The 22,238-nt window shown below is 41.7% G+C and overlaps 2 protein-coding genes and 1 long non-coding RNA gene across 13 annotated transcripts in view; 1 reads left to right on the top strand and 2 right to left on the bottom strand.

Moving 5' to 3' along the window:
- Positions 1 to 11,522, bottom strand: part of C5H4orf19 (chromosome 5 C4orf19 homolog) — a 135,387-nt gene extending 123,865 nt beyond the window's left edge. For 3 of the 10 annotated variants that reach the window (XM_078001521.1, XM_078001523.1, XM_078001524.1), the window contains exon 1: positions 10,906 to 11,021. The gene's annotated coding sequence lies outside the window, so the exon portion shown is untranslated. Of the gene's footprint in view, positions 1 to 10,905 lie in introns of all 10 variants that reach the window. The other 7 variants (XM_078001520.1, XM_078001519.1, XM_028847983.2 and 4 more) reach the window with 6 other exon arrangements.
- Positions 649 to 22,238, top strand: part of LOC144341137 (uncharacterized) — a 61,777-nt gene continuing 40,187 nt past the window's right edge. Inside the window, exons 1-2 of one of the 2 annotated variants that reach the window (XR_013417805.1) lie at positions 649 to 788; positions 12,280 to 12,423. This is a non-coding gene — a long non-coding RNA (uncharacterized LOC144341137). The remainder of the gene's footprint in view (positions 789 to 12,279; positions 12,424 to 22,238) is intronic. The other variant, XR_013417804.1, reaches the window with a different exon arrangement.
- The window catches only part of NWD2 (NACHT and WD repeat domain containing 2), a 202,838-nt gene continuing 196,029 nt past the window's right edge, over positions 15,430 to 22,238 (bottom strand). The window contains exon 7 of the mRNA XM_015138197.3: positions 15,430 to 21,611. Coding sequence (XP_014993683.1) covers positions 17,679 to 21,611 — 3,933 coding nt within the window. The 3' untranslated portion in view covers positions 15,430 to 17,678. The remainder of the gene's footprint in view (positions 21,612 to 22,238) is intronic.

Here is a 22,238-nt window from a genome sequence, read left to right as displayed (position 1 = left end):
AAATAAGTTCTGCTTTCTCTGTGAACTCCATTGTTGCTTCCTTTCCTCAAATTCAGTCCTTGGCATCCTCTCTGCCTCACACTCACACTATACAAACGTGGAATCGATTACACATTTTACCCTAAAGTTCTTTACATGCTTGGGGTATAATTATATTCAGAAACATTTAAAACGGTCCCTGGACAGATATATAAGTAGACAATTTCATAATGAGGAAATTTACATCTCTAGTTAGAAATTCAGGGGAAATCCCAAGAGTTTAAGCTTGAAAGTTTCCTGCTATTTCGTGTGGCTTTTATCTAAGGTCAAGGCGAGGGGAGCTGGGAGAAGGTGTGTGTAGTTTGAGTTCCTGCCTCATTCTTTCTTTCCATCCTGTACCTCCCATCCTGCTCTAGTCCAGATGTATTTTACATTTGAGAAAATGGGAGGCCACAGAGGCTGAGACTCAGAGTATTTAAACATTTACTAAGGGCGGACTGTGCTAGGTAGATGCAAATTAGAGGAAGTAGTTAGCGTCCCAGTTTACAGATGAGGAAACTGAAATCCAGGAAGATTAAGTAAAACTCCTGAGGTCCCACAACAAATGGCAGAGCCAAGATTCAAACCTGATGAGAGTCCAGCTCTCATTACAGTCTCTTCTGGGGCAGCCGGACTCCAAGTGGGCCACAGCTTCTCCTCTTTTGAGACTTACTCAAGAAGTACAGTGGACCAAATGGCTTAGTGATGGAAGAAAATACAACCCCAACACCCAGTTTCTTTCCAAGGGGCTCACAGAAACTGAATAGAGGGTAAGCACCTGCAGAGATGAGTACTGATTTAATGCAAACAAATGTGCATATGATGCTGTCATCTGTGTTTGGGAGGACGAATCTGATAATTTCTGACTTATGGGCATAGGTGTACTTGCGCCTCGCCTAGTCATACCTGCCATTAGGGGACCTGCGATGTGCTCCAGCCGTGAATTCATGAGTTTTTGTTTGTTAGCTTGTTTTGCTTGTTTGTCTAGTTACCTCTTAAAGGACAATTGCCTGTCAAGGGTTGCAGTTTCAGTAATTTTATTCTCTAAAGCTATTTTATTTTATTTATTTATTTTTTGGTTATATAAAAGTAACACTCCTTTTGCCCCATTAAATCTTTGAATCTAGGCAGATTCAAAGGCAGAGGATATTAAGAAAACAACTCTCTAGCTCCCTCACCAGTGAGCTGTGACTTCTCTATCTGCCTTTGTTTTCAGGCTCACCTCCCCAGCGCCACAACTTAGCCCTGTGCTGCAGCACCAGGAAATACTTGTGTTTTATTTTTGAACAGAGAAAACGTGGCATCAACAGTAGTGCCTGAACTCATTTTACAGCAGGGGGATCAGGCTGGGTGGGGCCTCTGCCTGGGCTGCAGTGGATCTCTGCTGTTTTTACTATGTCCACCCCTAGAACACTTGGCTTCCTTCGCCAAAACCAAATCATGGTGAGCATCATAAAACTTGTCTTGTCAAGTTTAAAAGAGAATGCAGATAAACTGTAAATCCCATCTTGATGGTCTAGCCAGTTAACCCTGTTTTATGATTCTCTTTGGAAATGACTATATCATTAAATGCATTTGTCACATGCCAGCTAGTCAGCAAACCAGGATTCAAACTCAAGTAATGGCGGCTTTAAAATGTGAACTCTTTCAGCTTCCCCACACTGCTCACCAGTGACTGGGAGACGCTGCCACAGGGATAGGAACAGCTTTGAAGTAGTTGAGTGAAAAAGCACAGGACAGGAGGGTTAGAGACATGGGTCCCAGCCCTACAACAACCTCCAACTTATGGGGTATCCTTGAAGAGGTCCCTTTCTCTCTTTAGGCCTCAGTTTTCTTATCCATAAAATGAGGGGTTTGGACCACTGAAGACCCCTTCCAGGTCATGATTCTGTCATCTACGGACATTTTTTTTTTTTGAGACGGAGTCTCGTTCTGTCGCCCAGGCTGGAGTGCGTGATGTGATCTCGGCTCACTGCAAGCTCCACCTCCTGGGTTCATGCCATTCTCCTGCCTCAGCCTCCCGAGTAGCTGGTACTACAGGCACCCACCACCACCCCCGGCTAATTTTTTGTATTTTTTTAGTAGAGATGGGGTTTAACCGTGTTGGGTTAGCCAGGATGGTCTCGATCTCCTGACCTCATCTATGGACACTTTTAAAGCCTCAGCTTTGTTGCTTAAGAAATAGGCTTAAAAACGGAATTGAAAAAAAATCAAAATGTTTTCATCTTTCAAACAAACAAAGGAAAGGACTGCAAAATCGCTCACATCATTTGAAATTTGAAGTGTGGTTTGTTGCCATTGGGATCAACATATGGATTCAATGAAATAAGAAAATCAGGCAAGGGAGGAAATCAGTTTTTAATGAAGGATTTTCAATTTCCCATGAAATAGTTACTTCAAAACCACCACTATAAACTTTGAAGCATCTTTCTGAATTTGGCACAGTATATATGAAAAAAGTCAAACCAAAGTAAACTAAAGACTGATCAGTTTGATAATCTCCTCCAAAGACCAAGTAGAAAACCTCAAAGTGCTTTAGTTGGACAGATAGAGAATTGTGCTTGGAGCCAGCAGACCTGGGTTCAAGTTTTGGCTGAATCACATCTCCAAGTCTGTGTCCTTGACTGTGAAATGATCATCATAATCCTACCTACATAGATATCACAGAGTAGTTGGGAAGGCCTAATAAATAGAACTACATAAAGAACAAATAATTGCCTGCCAAAAAAAAAAATTCCCCGACTATTTACATGGACATAGAGATTTGGAATTTTAATGTTTGAATTACCTCTTAGCAAAAGTTGGAAAACTGCTATAATTAAAAGGAATGGGGGAAGCTGTCTTTAAACAAACAACAAAACCACAATCACTAAAAAGTATCCTTCTTTTACGGTAGCAAAGAATTGCAAAGATAACATCCCAGACTGAAGGTTGGGAAGCACAGTTCAGAACTTGACAGTCCAGAATCATCTTCACATTTTCTCTTTATTCCCTTAGAAAATCTGGCATTGAATCCCATGGGAGGTGCTTTGAAATACCTCCCAGATTGCATCCTTCTCCTCTGTTTCCTCCATCTTTACCTTGGTCTGAGCTGTCTTCACAACACAGCTAAATGACAGCAAAGTGTAAGAACAACCAGGGTCACTGCTGCCAGGCCAGCCTCAGTACTGCCCGATTAACCTTTCTAACAAGCAGACTTCATCAGGCTCCACAGCGATTCCATCAGTCTCACATGACTTCCTTCTACTGCCAAAAATGCACCCCTACTCTAGTCCAGCAATCCCTCCACTTGCTCTCATACTTGTGGCATTGATTCCAGCCTCAGGGTCCAAGCTGTCACTGTTCTCCCTGTCTAGAAAGCTCCTCCACCCTCATGTGAAGGACCTCTTCAAGGAGAACTACAAACCACTGCTTAAGGAAATAAGACAGGACACAAACAAACAGAAAAACATTCTATCCTTGTGGATAGGAAGGATCAATATATTGAAAACAGTCATACTGCCCAAAGTAATTTATAGATTCAGTGCTATTCCCATCAAGCTATCATTGACATTATTCACAAAATTAGAAAAAAACTAATTTAAAATTAATATGGAACCAAAAAAGAGTACATATAGCCAAGACAATCCTAAGCAAAAAGAACAAAGGTGGAGGCACTCACTCTACCTGACTTCAAACTATACGACAAGACTATAGTAACCAAAACAGCATGGTACTGGTACCAAAACAGATACAGAGACCTCAGAAATAAGACCACATATCTACAACCATCGAATCTTCGACAAACCTGACAAAAACAAGCAATGGGGAAAGAATTCCCTATTTAATATATGGTACTGGGAAAACTGGCTAGTCATATGCAGAAAACTGAAACTGGACCCCTTCCTTAAACCATACACAAAAATTAACTCAAGATGGATTAAAGACTTAAATGTAAAACCCAAAACCATAAAAACCCCAGAAGAGAATCTAGGCAATACCATTCAGGACATAGGCATGGACAAAGATTTTATGATGAAATTGCCAAAAATAATTGCAACAAAAACCAAAATTGACAAATGGGATCTAATTAAACTAAAGAGCTTCTGCACAGCAAAAGAAACTATCATCAGATCAAACAGGCAACCTATAGAATGGAGGAAAATTTTTGCAATCTACCCACCTGACAAAGGTCTAATTTCCAGAATTTATCAGGAACTTAAACAGATTTACAAGAAAAAAACCAAACAACCCCATCAAAAAGTGGGCAAAGGACATGAACAGACACTTCTCAAAAGAGATTTATGCGGCCTACAAACATATTTAAACAAAGCTCATCATCACTGATCATTAGAGAAATGCAAATCAAAACCACAATGAGATACCATCTCACACTAGTGAGAATGGTGATTATTAAAAAGTTAAGAAACAATAGATGCTGGCAAGGCTGTGGAGAAACAGGAATGCTTTTACACTGGTGGTAGAAATGTAAATTAGTTCAACCATTGTGGAAGACAGTGTGGCAACCCCTCAATGATCTAGAACCAGAAATACCATTCAACCCAGCAATCTCATTATTGGGTATATACCCAAAGAAATACAAATCATTCTATTATAAAGATACATGCACGTGTATATTTATTGCAGCACTATTCACAATAGCAAAGATATGGAATCAACCCAAGTGCCCATCAATGACAGACTAGATAAAGAAAATGTGGTGCATATATACCATAGAATATTATACAGCCAAAAAAGAGGAGCATGATCATGTCTTCTGTAGGGACATGGATAAAGCTCGAAGCCATCATCCTCAGCAAACTAACACAGGATCAGAAAACCTAACACCACATGTTCTTACTCATAAGTGGGAGTTGAACAATGAGAACACATGGACACAGGGAAGGAAACAACACACACCAGGGCCTGTAGGGAGGGAAGGGGGAGGGAGAGCATCAGGATAAATAGCTAATGCATGCAGGGCTTAATATCTAGGTGATGGGTTGACAGGTGCAGCAAACCACTATGACACATATTTACCTATGTAGCAAACCTGCATGTTCTACATATGTATCCTGGAACTTAAAATTAAATTAAAAAAAAATAAACAAGCAAAAAAAGAAAGAAAGGTCTTCCACTCTCCTTCACCTATCTTAATATAACTCATTTCTCCGAGCTCCCTTTAGGGCAGGACTCAGCCTTCACTGTGGTTATGCAATCATCTGGGAGATCCTGTTAAAATGCAGGTTCTGATTCAGTAGACTGGAGGTGAAGTCAGGACTGCATTTCCAACAAGCTCCCAGGTGGTTATGATGCTGCTGGTCCATGGACCTCACTTCGAGGACCAAAGCTTACTGGCTTAGTGGAAAGAAAATGGAAGGGAAATAGTTTTTTGAGATACATGGACATGGGTTTAAATGTCGTCTTGATTAGGTTTTAGCTGTATGACTTAGGGCAAATAACTTCCCTTGTATAAAGGGAATATTACTTATTTTACATAAATGATGTGATGATCTTTTGAGATATTAACAGATACTATTCCAAATAGGGCTTTCTCTTGGCTCCCCTGAACTCATCACTTCATCCTCTATTAAGCTTCTCTGATTATCCAGTCTTATTTCTCTTTACTTGGAATTTTATTGCTTAAATAACATGTGTGCACATGCAACTACATATAAATGAGACCATATGTTCTTTGAGGACATAAGCATGTTTGATATTATTTCTTTATTATTTATCTTAGCATATAAATCAAGAAAAAGTTTTACTAAATTTTGATTTTTTTTTTCATGCAAAACTCTTGAGCTGCATGATACTTAGTAATACCATCACTCGTCACCGCACCATAATGCAGGGAGGCAGGGCTCCGATCGTGGTTCTGAGCACAGGCTTTGGAGTCAGACACACCCAAGTCCCAGTGTTGGATTCATCACTCATCATCTGTCCTGCCTAATCCAGACTAACATGTCTGGTTCTCAGTTTCTTCACCTGTAAAATAGGAATTCTGCCTAACCTTTAGTGCTATTGTGAGAATTAAGCTAGACAAGTTACATAAGGTACAAGGTGTATATTATAAATTGTGAAAAAAGGCCATGATTCTCCATCCCTCCCTGAATCCATCCCATTTTCTAATGGAACTCTGCAGTTTCTCCCATTAAAAAGTGGGGTCTTTTTCCACCCCTTGAATCTGAACTGGCTTCTTGAGTCGCTTTTGAAATAGACTGGAGTAGAAGTGAGCTGTGTCAGCTTGAACCTAGGCCTCAAGGAGCCTTGTTTCCATTCTCTCTTGCAACCAAGTTGAGCCAATACGTGATGAACCCAGGCTAGCCTGCTAAATCATGAAAGATGTGAGGCTCAGCTGCTCCCCATGTGACATGGCTGATGGTCTGCCAATACTCAGAGGCAGAGCTGCCTTGGTGACCACAGACGCATGAAGGAACCTGGAAAAGACAGTAATTTGCTCACCCAAGCCCACCCAAACTGTTTATCTACAGAAGCACAAGCTCAATAAACGGTGGTTATTTTAAGCCATTATGTTTGGGGTCATTTGTTACACAACAATAGATAACTGATACTGAATATATAAGTAATTTCTCAATAAACAGTGGCTATGTTTTGGACAATATCATACTTAATATAGAATGAGTTTTTATAGTACCAACATTTGTGCTTGTTAGTCAGAAGTAGGAAGATGACTAAACTAGGAATTGGGACTCTGAGATTGTGGTCCCAGCAGCTTTTCCAGTGGGGAGCTGTATGACTTTGGACAAATCATTTAACCTCTTTGAGACTCAGTTTCCTCATCTGTAAATTAAGGTGGTTAGACCAAGTAACTTTTAAGGTTATTTTCCAGCTCTAAAAAGGATCAAGGGTCCCTTTTACCAAAATGCAGTACTTATTCCTTTCTAACAGTTTTGAACACGATTGAACGTTTTTCTTGTAGACTTAGGGTTTAATCACAGACCACCTTCACTGTATTGTCTTTGCTGCCTAGCATTTGGCTGTAACCACATTTCATACTTATCATAAGAGCTGTACACTGAAACCACAAAGTAGATCTCCTTGCTGTGGACCACGAACCCAGGTAGCCAAGCTCATTAGGAATCAGAAACGAAATAATGCCAAATAAGTTCTAGTGGGAATCTTAAGTACATGGCTCTTAATAAGAATTTGAAGGTGCGCGGGACTTCTTTTATGCATTTCTAGATTACAATACATATTCTGGAGGACTAAGGTTGTTGACAATCAGACCAAATAAAAGCGATACTATTTTATAGCTATACAGAATCAAATCTTTGTATTTGTTACATGTTAGGAACCAAGATATATATGATACTCAGTTATCAAATGAGGGAAAAGAATTAACACCAAAATCAAATTTCAAAACTCCTGAGTGTAGACATCTACTCTACAACTAGTGATCAAGTGAATTAATAAATTTAAAATATATCCAAATACACGTTGTATTAACAAGCTATGCACGTGGCACTGAGTCAATAACCAAGGTGACTTTTGTTCACTTAGAGGCCTCTCACATGTTACTAATACTCTTACAAATATAATACAGTCCTCGCTGTGACATATAGCAGGCCATGTTGTGATCAACTGAAAACAATAAAAAAGAAAGGCTGTTCTACTGTCCATTTCCACTAAAGTTAAACAATCAAATGTCAGGGTGTTTTTACTCCCAGAAGGAGTGAAGCTAAATCAGAGAATGTGTATATAATATGAGGGCAACAGTTTACTTTAGCTTTGCCTTCAGATGTAGATATTTAAGTCTGGAGAAAGAAACACTAGGTTGTTGAAAATGTGAAATATAATTGGCTATTTATCAGAAACTATTTTTCTGTGATTAAAAACCACGAGGAGCTCTAGAGGAACTAGAATCCACATGAAGAACATTGCAATGAAACGTGGCTTACATTTACCTACCTGGAGAAAATGTATTTTGAAATGACATGTAAATTGACGTCAGAGATTCAAGTTACCTAACGGGTTCTTACAGTTAAAACTGTAAATACCAGTGCTTCTTTAACTATCTTTTGAATCAATTCACTTCTCTCTCTCCTCTAATGTAAATTTTTGCTGCAGCTGCCTTTGGTCTTGTTTGTTATCTTTACTGTTTCATTCTCATTGCAGCCTGCATGAACTCTTTAAAATAAAGATATGCTCTGCTTAAGATCCTTCAATGGTTTCTCCCAAGATATTAGGATCTCTGAAGACAAGGACTGTGTCCCCAAAACTCATCGACTATCTGGTGTCTCTGGGTCTACACACATGATGTCTCCAAGGCCAGGTCAGGGTTTCATTAAAGTTTGGAGAACCACTTGTACACTGAACAGAACAGAATTCACCACTTGTGATAAAGTTTGAGATACAATATTCCTTTTGTCATTTGTTAATATTCACTGCAGCTCAGGAACATCTTTTCTACAATGCCTGACAACACCGAGTCAGAGTTTTAATTTTCTGCTTCAGGACACATATTCATTGGCTTGGTGTTTTACATACGTTTTAGGAAAGGATTACTTGATAATCTACAGTCCTGAAGATTTTAACTAACCTCTGTGGGACTATGACATTCTCGGGTGAAAAGGGTACAAGTAGATGAATGATTTCATTCTCAGTTTATTCTCTAAAATAGCAGTCAGAGTAACAAAGGCTACAACTAGAGACACAGGATGGCTCAGTGGTTAAGAGCAGGCACTCGAGAAAGGCTACAAATGAGTGACTCATCTGACCTGCACATAGGTGAAGACTCCAAGTCTGCTTCCCCTAGGATGACCCCTTTAACTTTTCCCAACTCTTTTCTACACACCTACAAAGTCTCTCTGTAAGCATGTAATCTAATGACGAAAAAGACCAACCAGAAAGAAAATCTGTCTAATGACCAAGAAAGAAAAGCAGGACATAGGTACTAGTTACTATTTAACCAAGACTCTAAAAGATCCCAAGATTCAGGGTTATCAGAAAAATTGTGTAACTAGGGGAATGTGAAACACAGTCCAGGGAGAGGAAACCCAGCTACTGGGAGGCTGGTATTCAATTATTTGGAAACTGGCGTCCATTCCAAGAAGCACAGTGAATGGGCTTCTGGGCACCAAGAGCGGGCTGTTCTAGGAGGAAAGGGGCCAGCCCTATCTGGGCTCTGCCCTTGGGCTGCAACTGGATTCTGGCCGGAGCTTAGCCAGGTTGTATTTCCAGGCTCAGAGAGGGTCTGGGTGGGAAGTCAAGGGAATCATTCCATGTTTAGGATAATGGAACATGTTGAGTTGGTATGCAAGTTTTTGTCTTCAATCCCAGATATCCAAAAAGCTCTTTGAAACACAGCAAAGATTGGCCCTATTTCTCTTTAGGTATCATTAGATATCTAAATCTCTGGAGCCATTCAGGACCAGGATCATAGGTGCTGAATAAATGCACGGAGCAGGATCAGATAGACACAGAGTGGGCCAAGAAGAGAAGTCAGCCACACCTTCCCTTCCTGTCTCAGCATCTGTTCCATTTCTGCTCAGTGACCCAGGCAGCTTGCTGTTTGCTGACTCGTCACACTTTAGGGAAATACAAATAATTCCAGAACTTAACTTTACCTTTGAGCTTCAAACTGTTTCAATTATGTACCTTGTTTCAATTATCTGCCTCCTGACAGTGTTTCACAGCTGGGACCAGTAAGGTGGTATGATCCTTAACATCTGTCTTATCCTTTCTAAAATAGTATTAACTGAAGGATTAAATGGGGAAGGGGGAGGGGTAGGCAGCAAATACAGACTCTATTATGTTTAAAAGCAGTAACCCTTTCCATTTCTTTCTCATTCAACTCTCAAATGCTTCTCGTCTTTTCTCCAGATATTATTCCTCATAAGAGCTTGCTTGATTGCAACCACCAAGGACATCCACAAACCAGGGCAAGAAGGACCCTCAGTAATTCTTTCCCATAAATAGTGGCAGGAAGAAAATAAACGCCCTATTCTTCAATGATTTGTACCATATTTGGAGCACAGATTTCCTCTAAATTCACAGAGCAAATATCTATCACGGGGCAGGTATCTATGCCGCCATGGAAAGTAACTTAAAATGTACTAAGTCATCAGAGGGAGTTTTAATTTTGTTTTTAAGGGCAATTGCCATGCTGGGGTAAAAAGCATTGATTCTTGCCTTTTATCACTGGAAAAATTCTTGGCCAGTACTTTGTGAAAATCTCGCCTCATCAGGGCTGCCAAGGTCAATGCAACCTAAGCAACCAACCTGGGAGATGCTTGCCTAATTATTAAATATTTAGCAAACAGTTTGTGACTATTTAACTGTTTGTACCTGGCACCCTCTTTTCACTACGTGAGGCCTCCTGGCACCATGACCTCTTCCCCGACCCCTGCCCACCGTCCAGGCCGCCAGCACCCCTGGGGGGCAAATACCAGGGACCCAAGGACATTTCAAAGAAACAGCAGAGGTCACATTCCATTTCCTTTTTATTAAAAAACATACTGAAAATGGGGGAGGAGGGCACAGATCTAAGGGAAAATCTCTGGCAGTGTTTTCAAGTTCGCATGCACCATTGAAAGTTCATTAATTAGGGATTTAAAAGCAAAAATGTTTCACACAACCAATTAGTCGCCAACCTTTACAAACACCTTGGTCTTTAGCTTTGGGAATCTGGAAAAGTCCGCCTTCCCTCACCCCAGTTTTGCCCCTTTTAGAGCCCCTTTGTTGAATTACGTGACTTTTCCCGAAGTCATCAAACTTCGAATTGCGTCTCTAATTTTTTTTTTTTTTTTCCAGGGCAAAAGCAAATCAAGAAATTAAAATTAAAAGTAGGCGCCTCGGAGTGAAGTGGGGGAAAGCGCGCCCCAAAGCCAAGTTCCGCAGGACTCAAGCCCTCCTCGCGCGCTCGGGGCGGGGGATTGTCCCTACCTGGGACCGGACGGCGGTGGCGGTGGCGGTGGCGGCGGCGGCGGCGGCGGGGTCGCGGCGCCCATGGCTTCGCCGGCCTCGGGCGGCCGCGCCGGGAAACGCTAGCGGCTCCGCGCTGCCCGGAGCCCGCCGAGCTCGCAGCGGCCGCCCCGGCGCTGTCATTGGGCCCGCGCGTCACGTGGCCCGAGCCTCTCCGACACGCGTAACCCTTTACCTGCACGCCCCAAGGATGCGGCGGGGCTAGGGCTCGAACCCCTGGAGTCCGACGTCCGACATCCCCGGGGCCGGGGCTGCCGTCCCGGGCACACTGAAGCAGAAAATCCACGCGCTTGTTGTTCTCCGAGCACAAACGACCGTGCCAACGGCCTGCCATCCCTGGAAACTCCGTGATGCCTACTCCAGTGTTGCGCTGGAGAAGGGAGTTTCCTATGACCAAGGGACTGGAGTACTGGGATAAACAAATGCACCCCCTGGCAAATAGATGTGTACTTCCAAACCCCGCGAACTTGCGTTTTTCGGTTTCCTCCTTATTCCTGGCATTCGCCGCCTAGACCTGCTGTGAGCTCCATGGCCAGCCCCATATGAGCTACATGGACCTAGAAACAGCGGGGGCGCCACCACCACGATAAAAACCCTCGCCTGCACGCTAAAGGCCACAGTGGGAGTTCAATGAACTCCTGGTTCCTCGTCCCCTCCTCACCCACTCCCCCACCATCCCTTTCTTTTCCTGAGGTCTCATGACCTTGGCCACAACACTGCATCCAATCCACTGAGCTCCACATTCGTGGCTGTTAACAGTCCGTATACCTAAGGTGGGTGGAGAACTGACTCTGCTTAAGGACTGGACATTCTTTTCACCTGTGCCCCAAAGCAAATGCCGGGCTTGCCAAAAAATGTGTTAAGCAACTGCGCCACCTAGCTTACCCTCTTTTCTCTTCTTTTCAACTCATCCTGCAAGAGAATAGAACAGGATATTGCAGAGGCATCTGGACAGAGTATTATCTAAGGATGGACGTGGTGTCCTTGGGGTTTCAATGTATCTACTTTAATGATTCCAGCCCCATTCACATGATGTTGGCCAGGCTTTTGAAAATTTGAAGACTCAATTTTTTGAATCCTTCTAATTTTGCAGTGCTGGGATTGTGCACGCTGTAAAGTGGTAGATTTTTGCAGGAAGTTATATGTGGTTTACATCCTCTATAACAGTGAACGGCACTCACGTCCAACTTATAGTCGACACTTAATTGTCTGCAGGATATTGATACATTTATCAGGTAGATTATCTGTCCAAAAAGGCTTTGGTGTTTGTATTGGGTTTCATTTTATTTATTTATTTATTTATTTATTTATTTATTTATTTATTATTTGAGACAGGGTCTGGCTGTTGTGCAGGCTGGAGTGCGGCGCGATCTCGGCTTACTGCAACCTCCTTTTCCAGGGATCAAGGGATCCTCACACCTCAGCCTCTGGAGTGCCTGGGATTACAGGCGCATGCTACCATGCTCGGCTAATTTTTGTGTAATTATTATTATTATTATTTTTGTGTGTGTGGAGACTAGGGTGGGGGTGGGCTCTCCTTAACTTGCCCAGGCTGGTCTTGAACTGCTGAGCTCAAGCAATCCGCCCGCCTCGGCCTCCCAAAGTGCTGGGATTGCAAACTAAGCCACCGCGCCCAGCCTGTCTTGGGTTTTAAAGTGCGGTTCCTAGACTAATAGCATCAGCATAATCTGAGAGAATGTAGTAAAAATGCAGGTTCCTGGGCCCCACGCCAGACGTATTGATTCAGAAATAGCTGGGGACAGAGGGTGAAGAAATCTGTGTTTTAGCAAGTGGTACCTACTCTAGTTTGCAAACTGTTGCTCTGAATATGCACAAGTAGTTCCCCTCATCTATTAAACAGTAAGGGCTGGCACTCTATAAAACTAGAGGTGCTGCTTTTATTTGTATTTCCTAAATTACCAGTATTCTGTAATTTGTCACGTTGATACACTGAAACTGAACCCTCCATGTGTCCATACAATGTGTAATCTGTACTTCTTGCAGATCTCTTGGAATGCCAGATTGTCTGAGGGGGCCCTTGTAAAATATATGGAAGAAAAACCTATGGTTTCTTAATGCACACCAGGGTGAAAACACCATGATTCACTTCATTTTTTAGGTGTGCCCATGTTTTCATTGACATGTAAATTGTTCCCAGCCAATGAGTCATGAAAGATAGGAAAGCTAGTTTATTTGAGTGGATTTATCAACATGGTTCCAAATTTGTGAAAGAGTTCTAAAAAAGAAACAACATTTAAAAAATTATGGTATCAGTTTATGTTATAACCCAAAAAACTCCCCACACCATATTAGGCATTGTAGTATGGGCTCCTGAGGAAGAAAGAACTGAGTGGAGATTTCTCCATGGGATAGATAGCATATTTCTAATGGGCTAGATGGTGTCTTACTTTTAAACTCTCTAGGTCCAAGTTTATTTTATGATTTTCCCCCACTTTCATCCCCTGTGCACTTTACATTCGTAATTCTATCTACTCAATTTCAATTGGAACTGAAATTATTTGAGTTTTCCCTCTCCTTCATCAAACACCTCTATCCATTAAGCCCTGAAATAAATCTTGAATTGCCCCTACTCTAAACAGGTTCTAAGATCAGGTTCTAACACTTTCTAACTGAGATCATTGCCATGGTCTTTACTGGTCTCCCAGCTTCTGGTCTCTTCCATCTCAAAGCCATCTGACAAAGTAACTGCCCCTCCCCCAACTTTTTTTCCCAGCTCCCTGTTGAAACCAGCACAATTTTCCAACAAGCCAAATGCCCATAGCACTGAAGCTTGAGCCATTTAAACCTGCTGCCCATTAACCAATTCCTCTTCCTTAATTCTCCCTAATTCCTATTTTCCTATAGGAGGTTACAGTGAGATGCTAGACACCTGCTGCCTATTGATCAGCTCCTCTTCCTTACCCTGCCTGTTTTCTCCCCCCATATAAACCCCAACTTTAGCCAGGGGAGATTCAGATTTGAGTCTTGTCTCCTGTCTCTCTGGCTAATATCACCCATAATAAAGCCTTCTTCCCTGATAATACTCATTGCCTTAGTGATTGGCTTTCTGTATAGCGAGCAACTGGACCTAGGCTGGGTCCCTGGCTTTCAGTAACACTATTGACTACTGAATAAAGTCTAAAATCCTGACAGCATTTGAAGTCACCTGAAATATGCTTCAACTCCCATTTTTGCTCATGCAGCTTCCTTTACCTGAAATGTCTCTCTGACATTGACAAGTAAGTCCTAATTATTCTTCTAGCCTCAGCTCTATCTCCTCTGGGTGAACCTTTTTGATTCTCAGGTAGCGTTAATTGCTCCTCTGTAGTGTATCCTCAGCACCTGGCTCTCACTCTTACTAGCTTTGAAATCAGTCTCATCTGGTTTAGCTGTGTCTCTTCTAGACCGTAGGGTTCTGGATGGCAGGAGTCATGCGTGACTTTTCAAATAATTCCAGGATGTAGCATAATGCCTCGGGCAGAGCAAGCATACATTGTTGACTGTTGTGTTCTTGACCCTGGGAAAGAAGATATTTAAACAAACTCTATTTATTTGAAGTGCTTTTTTGCAAATATTTATTAACTTCTCTACATTTTCTCTGAGAACTAAAAGGAGAGGGGTTTAACCTTTTCAACCTAAAGGATATTACCCTTTGTAAGTAATGGAATCATTTTCAGTGGTGGTAAATTTTGAACTCGTTAGTCTCAGCCACGTGATGTAGGCAATAAACCAGAATAATTTCTTATTTTCTTAACATCTTAAAGTTTCTCTGAGAACAATTATTTCATGACAACTAGATACAAGATTTCAGATAGTTCCTATGTATTATCACTTAAGCTCACCAATACTGCTCTGTTTGTTTGTAAAAAATATTTTGTGGTGCATGTATGGATTCTCAGATCCAAGAGGCAAGAGATGGAAGAAAGGGCATGTGGGAAGGCTTCCCTTGGTCCTGCTTGTTCACCCAAAGGGAATTTATGAGAGAGATAACTCCTCAGCCATCATCCTTCTTCTCCTTCCTCCCCATCCTTCTATTAATGAATTCATCAACTATTTCTGTATACCTGAAAAACCTGAGAGTTTGCAGCAACCTTCAGTGATCTTCAGAGCTAGCCCAGTCTCCCAGCTGCAAGTTAGAAAACATCTTGTAGGTCATTATTGATCTCTAAGTGCCTACTAAATACTAAATGCTCTATTTTGATGTACCTTGAGAAAGTTAAGGAAAAAGACACTGACACTGCACTGAAATCTTGTTCAGCTATTCTCCCTGGACCCCTGTTTCTAGGTTTCCTTACCTATAAATTTGGAATACTAACAGTACCTACTTCACAGGGCTGTTGTGAAGATTAAATGGCTTAGTACATGCAAAGCTCCAAGTACAGTGCCTGGTGCAACGTAAGCACTCAGTAAGCATGAACAGTTATAATTACTGGAGGTCTCTAATCACATCTGCCAAAAATGGGGGAGAAAAACAGCAGGCCAATCTAAGTAGTTTATCTTTTATTCATACAAATAATACATACACAAGACTGTATATTGTTTGAAGACTGAAATAATTTTCTAGTGTAACAACTCTGTAACAAAATTTAACTAAATGTAACATTTATGAAAATATAAATCTCTGATTGGGTAATTCTTCCCAACGATACAAAGTTTACATAAAAACATTCAGTATGAGCTATCAGTTGCAAACAAGTTAGGAAAAATCATTCAAGTCACTTGTATACTCTATTGGCTTTTACGTAGAACATTCACATACTACATTTAATCCATCTAGGCATTTAATTCTTAGAAATGTGTGGCATGGAGGTTCAACTGATAATGACAGGAATGAGAATGTGTTGCCTAAAGAGCTCAAAAGCGTAGACGCATATAATCAACTCCAGGTGATCTGTGATCTGTATGTGAGTTGCCTTCTCTGGGCTACCACCTCCCTGGCTAGTAGCTAAACCAGAAGTAACATACTGAAAAAAGTCTTTCACTATGGAGCTGGGTATTTGTATCTGAATCACATCTTTGAAAGCTTACATGTTAAACTGCTTTCCAGAGGGAAATACAGTTGACTTGGATTCTCTATGGGTTACATGAATTTATTTTCCCCATTAGCATCAATAATCATGATGTTGCTGAAGTTTTTCTTATACTGCTTCCCAATGTCCCTATGAGGGCTACAGCAGAAACTATCACTACCTTTATTTTGCACTCCACAAAAACAACACACTGATGAGGTTAAAGGCCTGTCTAGGAATACACAATGCATTTATAGCAGAGCTGGACCTACAGCAAATCAGTTCCTAGTTCATTATTCTAGTAAATTGTTACTTCTCCACTTTCTAAGAAAACTAAACTAAACCAAAAGCGTGGATACCTTTTGAAAAGTTATCCAAGGACATGCCATGAGGAGGATATGGAAGAAAGAACAATCATCTTCACCTTTTGAGATGTAATGTTTTCTTTTAAACAGGTGAAGTAGTTTTAAAAAATATTTAATACAATTCCACAGCTTCTGCTTTGAAATGGATAACACTATAAAAGGCTCAGAAGAGTCCTCAATCGGGAAGAGTAACAGAGAAAGAAGCATACAGATGGCATGTAGAAGTAAGAAAGTGATTACAAACAAGGACAATAAAGAACCTTTGGACACCCTTAAGATTTATGGAATATTTTAGCACAAAGACAGGCATATTCAGTTTGTCCCAGAGTATTTGGTCATCTATCTGCATTTTACACAGGAAAGAGAAGGAATGTAAGGCAAACGTCATCAGTATCTCAGAGATGGCATGTTGAGAAAGCTTGCTTCCTATTCACTGCAGGAATTTAGGGAATATTTATGCTTCCATACAACTGACCAAATAGTACAGACTTCTGTTAGTACAATGATGTAAATGGACAGGTGTTTTGACCAGATTTGTAATGCCCTTCCTGTAATTCTTCTTTACACCAGCACAAATATGCACTTCAAAAAGATGTGAAAAGATTGTTGTTTCGTATTAAACGTGTTCTTTTGCAACCCAGTAAATAGTTTAAAAATCATATATTCTGTTATACAGAAACCCTTGCATGCAATTGTTGCAACTGTATTTTAATAAAGACTGACTCTCCATGTTCAGTAGCCCTATGATAGTGGTAGTTAGTTCTTGTCCCAGTCCAGTCCACAGTCTCACATTTCAGGTCATATCTCTTGGGAAACTGGGAATACACTTAGGTATTTTTGTTACATTATTTTGCACCTTTAGACCATTCACTGCAGACTAGGTGTACACAGTTGTCAGGACTGTAAAATGTAAAGAGAGATTAAGGCTATGTTTACTTATCACACAATCATTTGAAGTCAAGCATCTCTTTGTCTTCATGATTTCAGCTGATTTTTGTAGAACTAATTCCCATCCAAATGATCTGTATATAACTCTAGCCTCTCTCATCTTAACCAGTGGGATGAATTATGCTGCCTCACCACACAGCTAATTTAAAAACTTTTAGCCGCTGCCTTTCAGATAAAGTAACCATTTAAATACTACTACTACAAATTCTGACATTCCTGGATACACTTTGACAAAAGGACCGCACCCAAGACCAACCTCCTATTTGTCCATTTCATGAACATCTTAATAAAACACTGGAATTCCAGCATTGCTCCTGTCTTTTAAGAAATGAATAGTTTATCATTTGGGGCACATTTTTTTCTTTCTTCTGTATGTGAATCACATATTTCTGCTTAGCTGGAAAACATTTTGTCAGTTATCAGGGGCATAGCTGTGGCCCCTGGTTTCTAGGGCCGAGCACACCCGCTCATAACAAGAGTTGTGTTTCTTGGAGGGTGTTGCTTCATTGGACTCAGTAGAGTCGCTAACTGTGATGGGGCTGTCTCTTGCAAAGACCTCAGTGGACTCTCTCCATAAGCAATCCACAGATATTTTAAAACAATAACTGTTACACTTTGGCCTGGAGGTGTGTGTTGCATTGTTGAAAATTTGTCTGCTATTTGAAGTGGCAATTTTGATTTTCAGTGCAGCATCTACACGGTCTACTACCGTGTATATCCCTATACTCCCATCATCAAAGCCCACAATGATGTTCAGGTGCCTCTGAGAGAGTGCAAGGAAAGTTGGTGTTTTGTAAAGGGAACAAGCACCGATATTTTTGCCATCTGCCAGTCTCATTACAATTAAACTGAATATTGCACCATTTTCATCCTCCTCCTCCCCATTTCGGAAACAAATGTATACCAGGTAGCGACCATCCCGAGACAACCTCTGCCGCCAGATGATCCCAGAGGCGTGAACCACCCGCAATTTACCACTGTGTAAATCTAGCACATTGATGTTTTCATCTCCCCTGGATATAATGCCTAGCTTTCCATTGGGAGAAATTTCAAAATCCTCCAGATTTTTCAAGAAGTTGTTCGGAAGTTGCACGCGCCGACAGATCACTTCATCTGTCAGACTCCAGATGTTCACAGTCTCGGCCGATGTGATAAACACAACGATATCAGGACAGTCAGGGATTAATTTAAAATTCACGATAGTGGTCCCATCTTCACAGCAAAATTTCTTGGTGATACTTCCTGTCCAGAGACTGACTGCCAACACTTTGCTTTTAGTCATTCCCACCACGAAGGTATTTGCAGAGGTAATAAAGGCATTCTGCAAAGTGGTCAGAATGTTGCAGACCCTGTGGCCTGTGGCGAGCCTCCAAACCCTGGAGGCATTTTCCTCGCAGAGCGAGACCACAAATTGGTCATTGTGTGTAATCAGCAGCTGAGATATTCTCTGCCCGTTAATTCGAAAAAGGTTTTCACCACTGCTGGTGTGCCAGACATACTGGCTACTTTTGTCATCTGATGTCACCATTACATCTCCAGTGGATGTTAGCACACAGTGTTCAACTATTCCTTCATGCTTGAACACTGCTTCGATGAAGCCACTGCTGAAGTTCCACTTATGAACACAATCGGATCCATCCAGAGAGTAAATAATTTCCCCTCTAGCAGGCAACAGTAGACTTCGGATGGGTTTTCCAGTCTTATCTATGTTGGACATAGCTGTGATTATATCTATATCCCAGATGGAAAGAACACCACTGGTTGATAAAGATAGTAGCATATTGTGGTGACTGGATTTCACTAACTTAACAATGGAACCTGAGATTTCCCGCAAACTTGCCATACACTGTCCCGTGTCCCGCCTCCAGAAAAACACAGCTGAGGTATTTTCCATGGTGGCGATGATGCAATCTCCATTTTTAGACAGCACGGCAGATATAAAGCGTTCATTGTGCTTGGCTCTGAACTTTTCAGCCACCTTCCACAGACCAGTATCTAAAAGCTCAATGCTGAGGGCTTTACAGATCAGAACTGCACTTTGGTCTTCTGAAAGCTCAATGCTGACCACCTCGCTGTCTTCTCTTCGGCAATCAAAGTCATCAGTCAGCTGGGGGCTGGAAATGTCCTCGGTATTCCAAACAGAAAGACTTCCTTCACTGTCTACCATGACCATTTCCTGAGCCGTGTCCAATATAAGAAGAAACTTCACAAATCCACCTGAAAATTCTGATGACACTGTACATAACTTTTCTCCACTCCCTAAGTGAAATATGGTGGTTGTGTTCAGGTATTGGCCACAGAAAGCATACAGACCATCCAGGGAGCACTGGACACACGTCACTTCATACCAGCAGTGGAACTGGTAAAGTGGCCATCCGTACAGCAGATCGATGACAGTGACGTCTTTGCTGGCTTCGAGCCATGCAAGGGCGTGGTTGGCGGACAGTGTAAATCCATTGATGTAGGTGGCGCTGCTTCCATGCTTAGTCCCCTTGATTTCTACTTCAGACAGGAGACAAGAATTGACATTGTCATAAATCAACAAGGTGTTATTTGTTGTAGCCACCACAAGGTACTTTTCATCACTGGTGAGTTTCATGCCCAAGATGACAGACTGGGCTGTGGTAATCTGCCTGAGTAGCTGTCGAGTCTCTACATCCCAGGTGCTGATGGAACCATTTTCTAAAGCTGTGAGGACAGTGCTGGGGTTACAGGTAGGCAGGATCTCTGTGACATGCAGGTGACTGGATGATAAGGGAAGACGCTCTGGGCTGTATGTCACATCCATGGATGAATGCAACGGTACAATGGAGCAATATTTGGGCCCGTCTTTGTCGCACTCTAAAAGAAGATGTCTAAGTTTGGGCAGGGAGCTGACAACAGGCAGCAGTCTTTGCTGAAGCTCTGCTGAAAGGGAGCCGGGAAATGCAATGACCTTGTTTTTGATGCTGCGGAGGGTGCTGGCCAGGAACTTCAGCTCCTTCTCTTGCGAGTAGTTGTAAGCCAGCTCAATGTCTGAAAGCACTTTGTCAAACTGGCCAATTTTGATCATGGTATAAAGCCAGCTGAAGTTCATGATGATGCCATAAAGCAGGTCATCAGTTTTTCCACACCTCGTCAAATGGTACAAAAGCTCAGACATTTTCCGATGATTGACGAAAAAGATGTCAGGTTCCAGGGGATTACACTGGAAAACCCATGGCTGGTCCGGAGCCTGCCTGTCAAAGGAAGCCTGTTCCATGAAATGCTTTTCTTCCTCCAGCAAGCTTCTGCTCTCCAAGTCAAGGCAGCCATTCAAGTAGGGATCCTCGAGGCAGAAGGCTTTCCTCCTGCCCCCTGACCAAACCCCCAGAAAATAATCTGCTAGGATGGTGTGCATTTCACGCAGGTCATTGTCATCCTGCAGATATAGCTTCTGGGCTATGAGATGCAGGTGTCTGTTGGCCCAGACTAGGAGTGTGACATTTTTCACATGCCTTTCTATTAGGTATCCACTGAGACCCTCCTTGAGCCTTGCAATGTACAAAAAAGGTACTCTCAGGGGATTGCTGGGTCTGGTGTTTTCATTGAGCTCGCTCATTACACTGTTGTCTAGGGCTAACACATCCTCCAATTCCATTTCACTCAGACCCATTTTGGCCATGGTGATGTAGCCAAGAGCCCTAGAGACCAGTTTCTGACCACACTTCTTCTCCAAGGACCAGAATAACTGCTCTATACTTTCATGAACGGTGACAGCGAGGGAGGATTCATCGACATCTTTGTGAGATCTCCAGTGTCTCACCTCCCTGAAGGTCAGGTTCACAAACATTGGCAGTGTGCACTTGGAGAATGCATTGTTCACATAAATCTGCTGGCCTGATGTGACCTTCCTTTTGACGCGCAGCAGCTGGTGTTTGAGAACCTGGCTGCACATCTTCCTGTCTCGGGGAATCAGCTCGATGTAGTTGTCTTCTTCATGGATAAGGCACCTTAGTTTCTGCAGGATCCCGTGTTTGTTGGGCAGTGTGGAAAGGACTATCCGGACAAAGCGGGGCAGGTGAGCTGGGAGCCACCAAAGCTTCCTGGCGTCATCATTCTCTGAGAGCTGCTCTAGTGCATCGAATATTATGACTAGAGGTCTCTGCAGTGAAGACTCATTCAAAAGATTTATAAATAAGTCACAGAGGTCATGGATCTTCTTAGGGTAGCTTTGAACCAGACACCGGTAGTTAACTGCCAATTGTTCACAAACACTTAGAAGGAGAGTCCTAAGGTCAGAACTCATGTCTGTCGTTCCTAGAAATCTCACGATGACTACTGGGTCAGATTCTGGTCCTGTGTCCTCATGTAGCCAGCCATAAGCCTGAAACACAAAAGTGGAGTTTAGAATGGTAATATGTATTCACACAGTCATATGTGATAACATTGCCTCTCTCCAGAGCTCAGACTTCTGGTCAACCCTACCGTGCAGAAAACAGCCTAGGACCCAAAATTGGAAAAATCTTTTAAGAAGGCCAAAGAACTGCCACGAAGCTTGTGTACCAAAATCTACAGATGAGACCCTCAGGATTACCCTTACTGAGTGTACTAAAGTAGTGATAATACTATTTTTCACTCATTAGGCAACATTTAGCTTGTATTCCAAAAGATACGAGGTGTTTCATGAATTATAAATACAAATATCTAGTATGGTCAGCTTTGTATCACTGAATGAATATCCATTTCCTGGTGCAGCTCTTGGCACACAGTAGGTCCTTTGTAAGTGTTTAATGAATGGATTAAGTAATGATTTGCATATTATATTAAGTTAAATATATGCATTAATTGAGATCATATAATGTCACATATGGCTAACCAAATTTCCAATTAATTAGAAAGCAATAAAAATATTCAGTACTGAAATTACTCTGAATATAATCTTTTATAATTTAGAGATAATTTTATGGTGCTATAGGATCATAATTTTGATTATTATTTATCTGTTATAAAA

The sequence above is a fragment of the Macaca mulatta genome, chromosome 5 (genome assembly GCF_049350105.2).
Source record: "Macaca mulatta isolate MMU2019108-1 chromosome 5, T2T-MMU8v2.0, whole genome shotgun sequence".
NCBI lineage: Eukaryota > Metazoa > Chordata > Mammalia > Primates > Cercopithecidae > Macaca > Macaca mulatta.
Note: the sequence above shows the minus strand (reverse complement) of the source record. Positions and strands in the feature narration are given on the sequence as shown.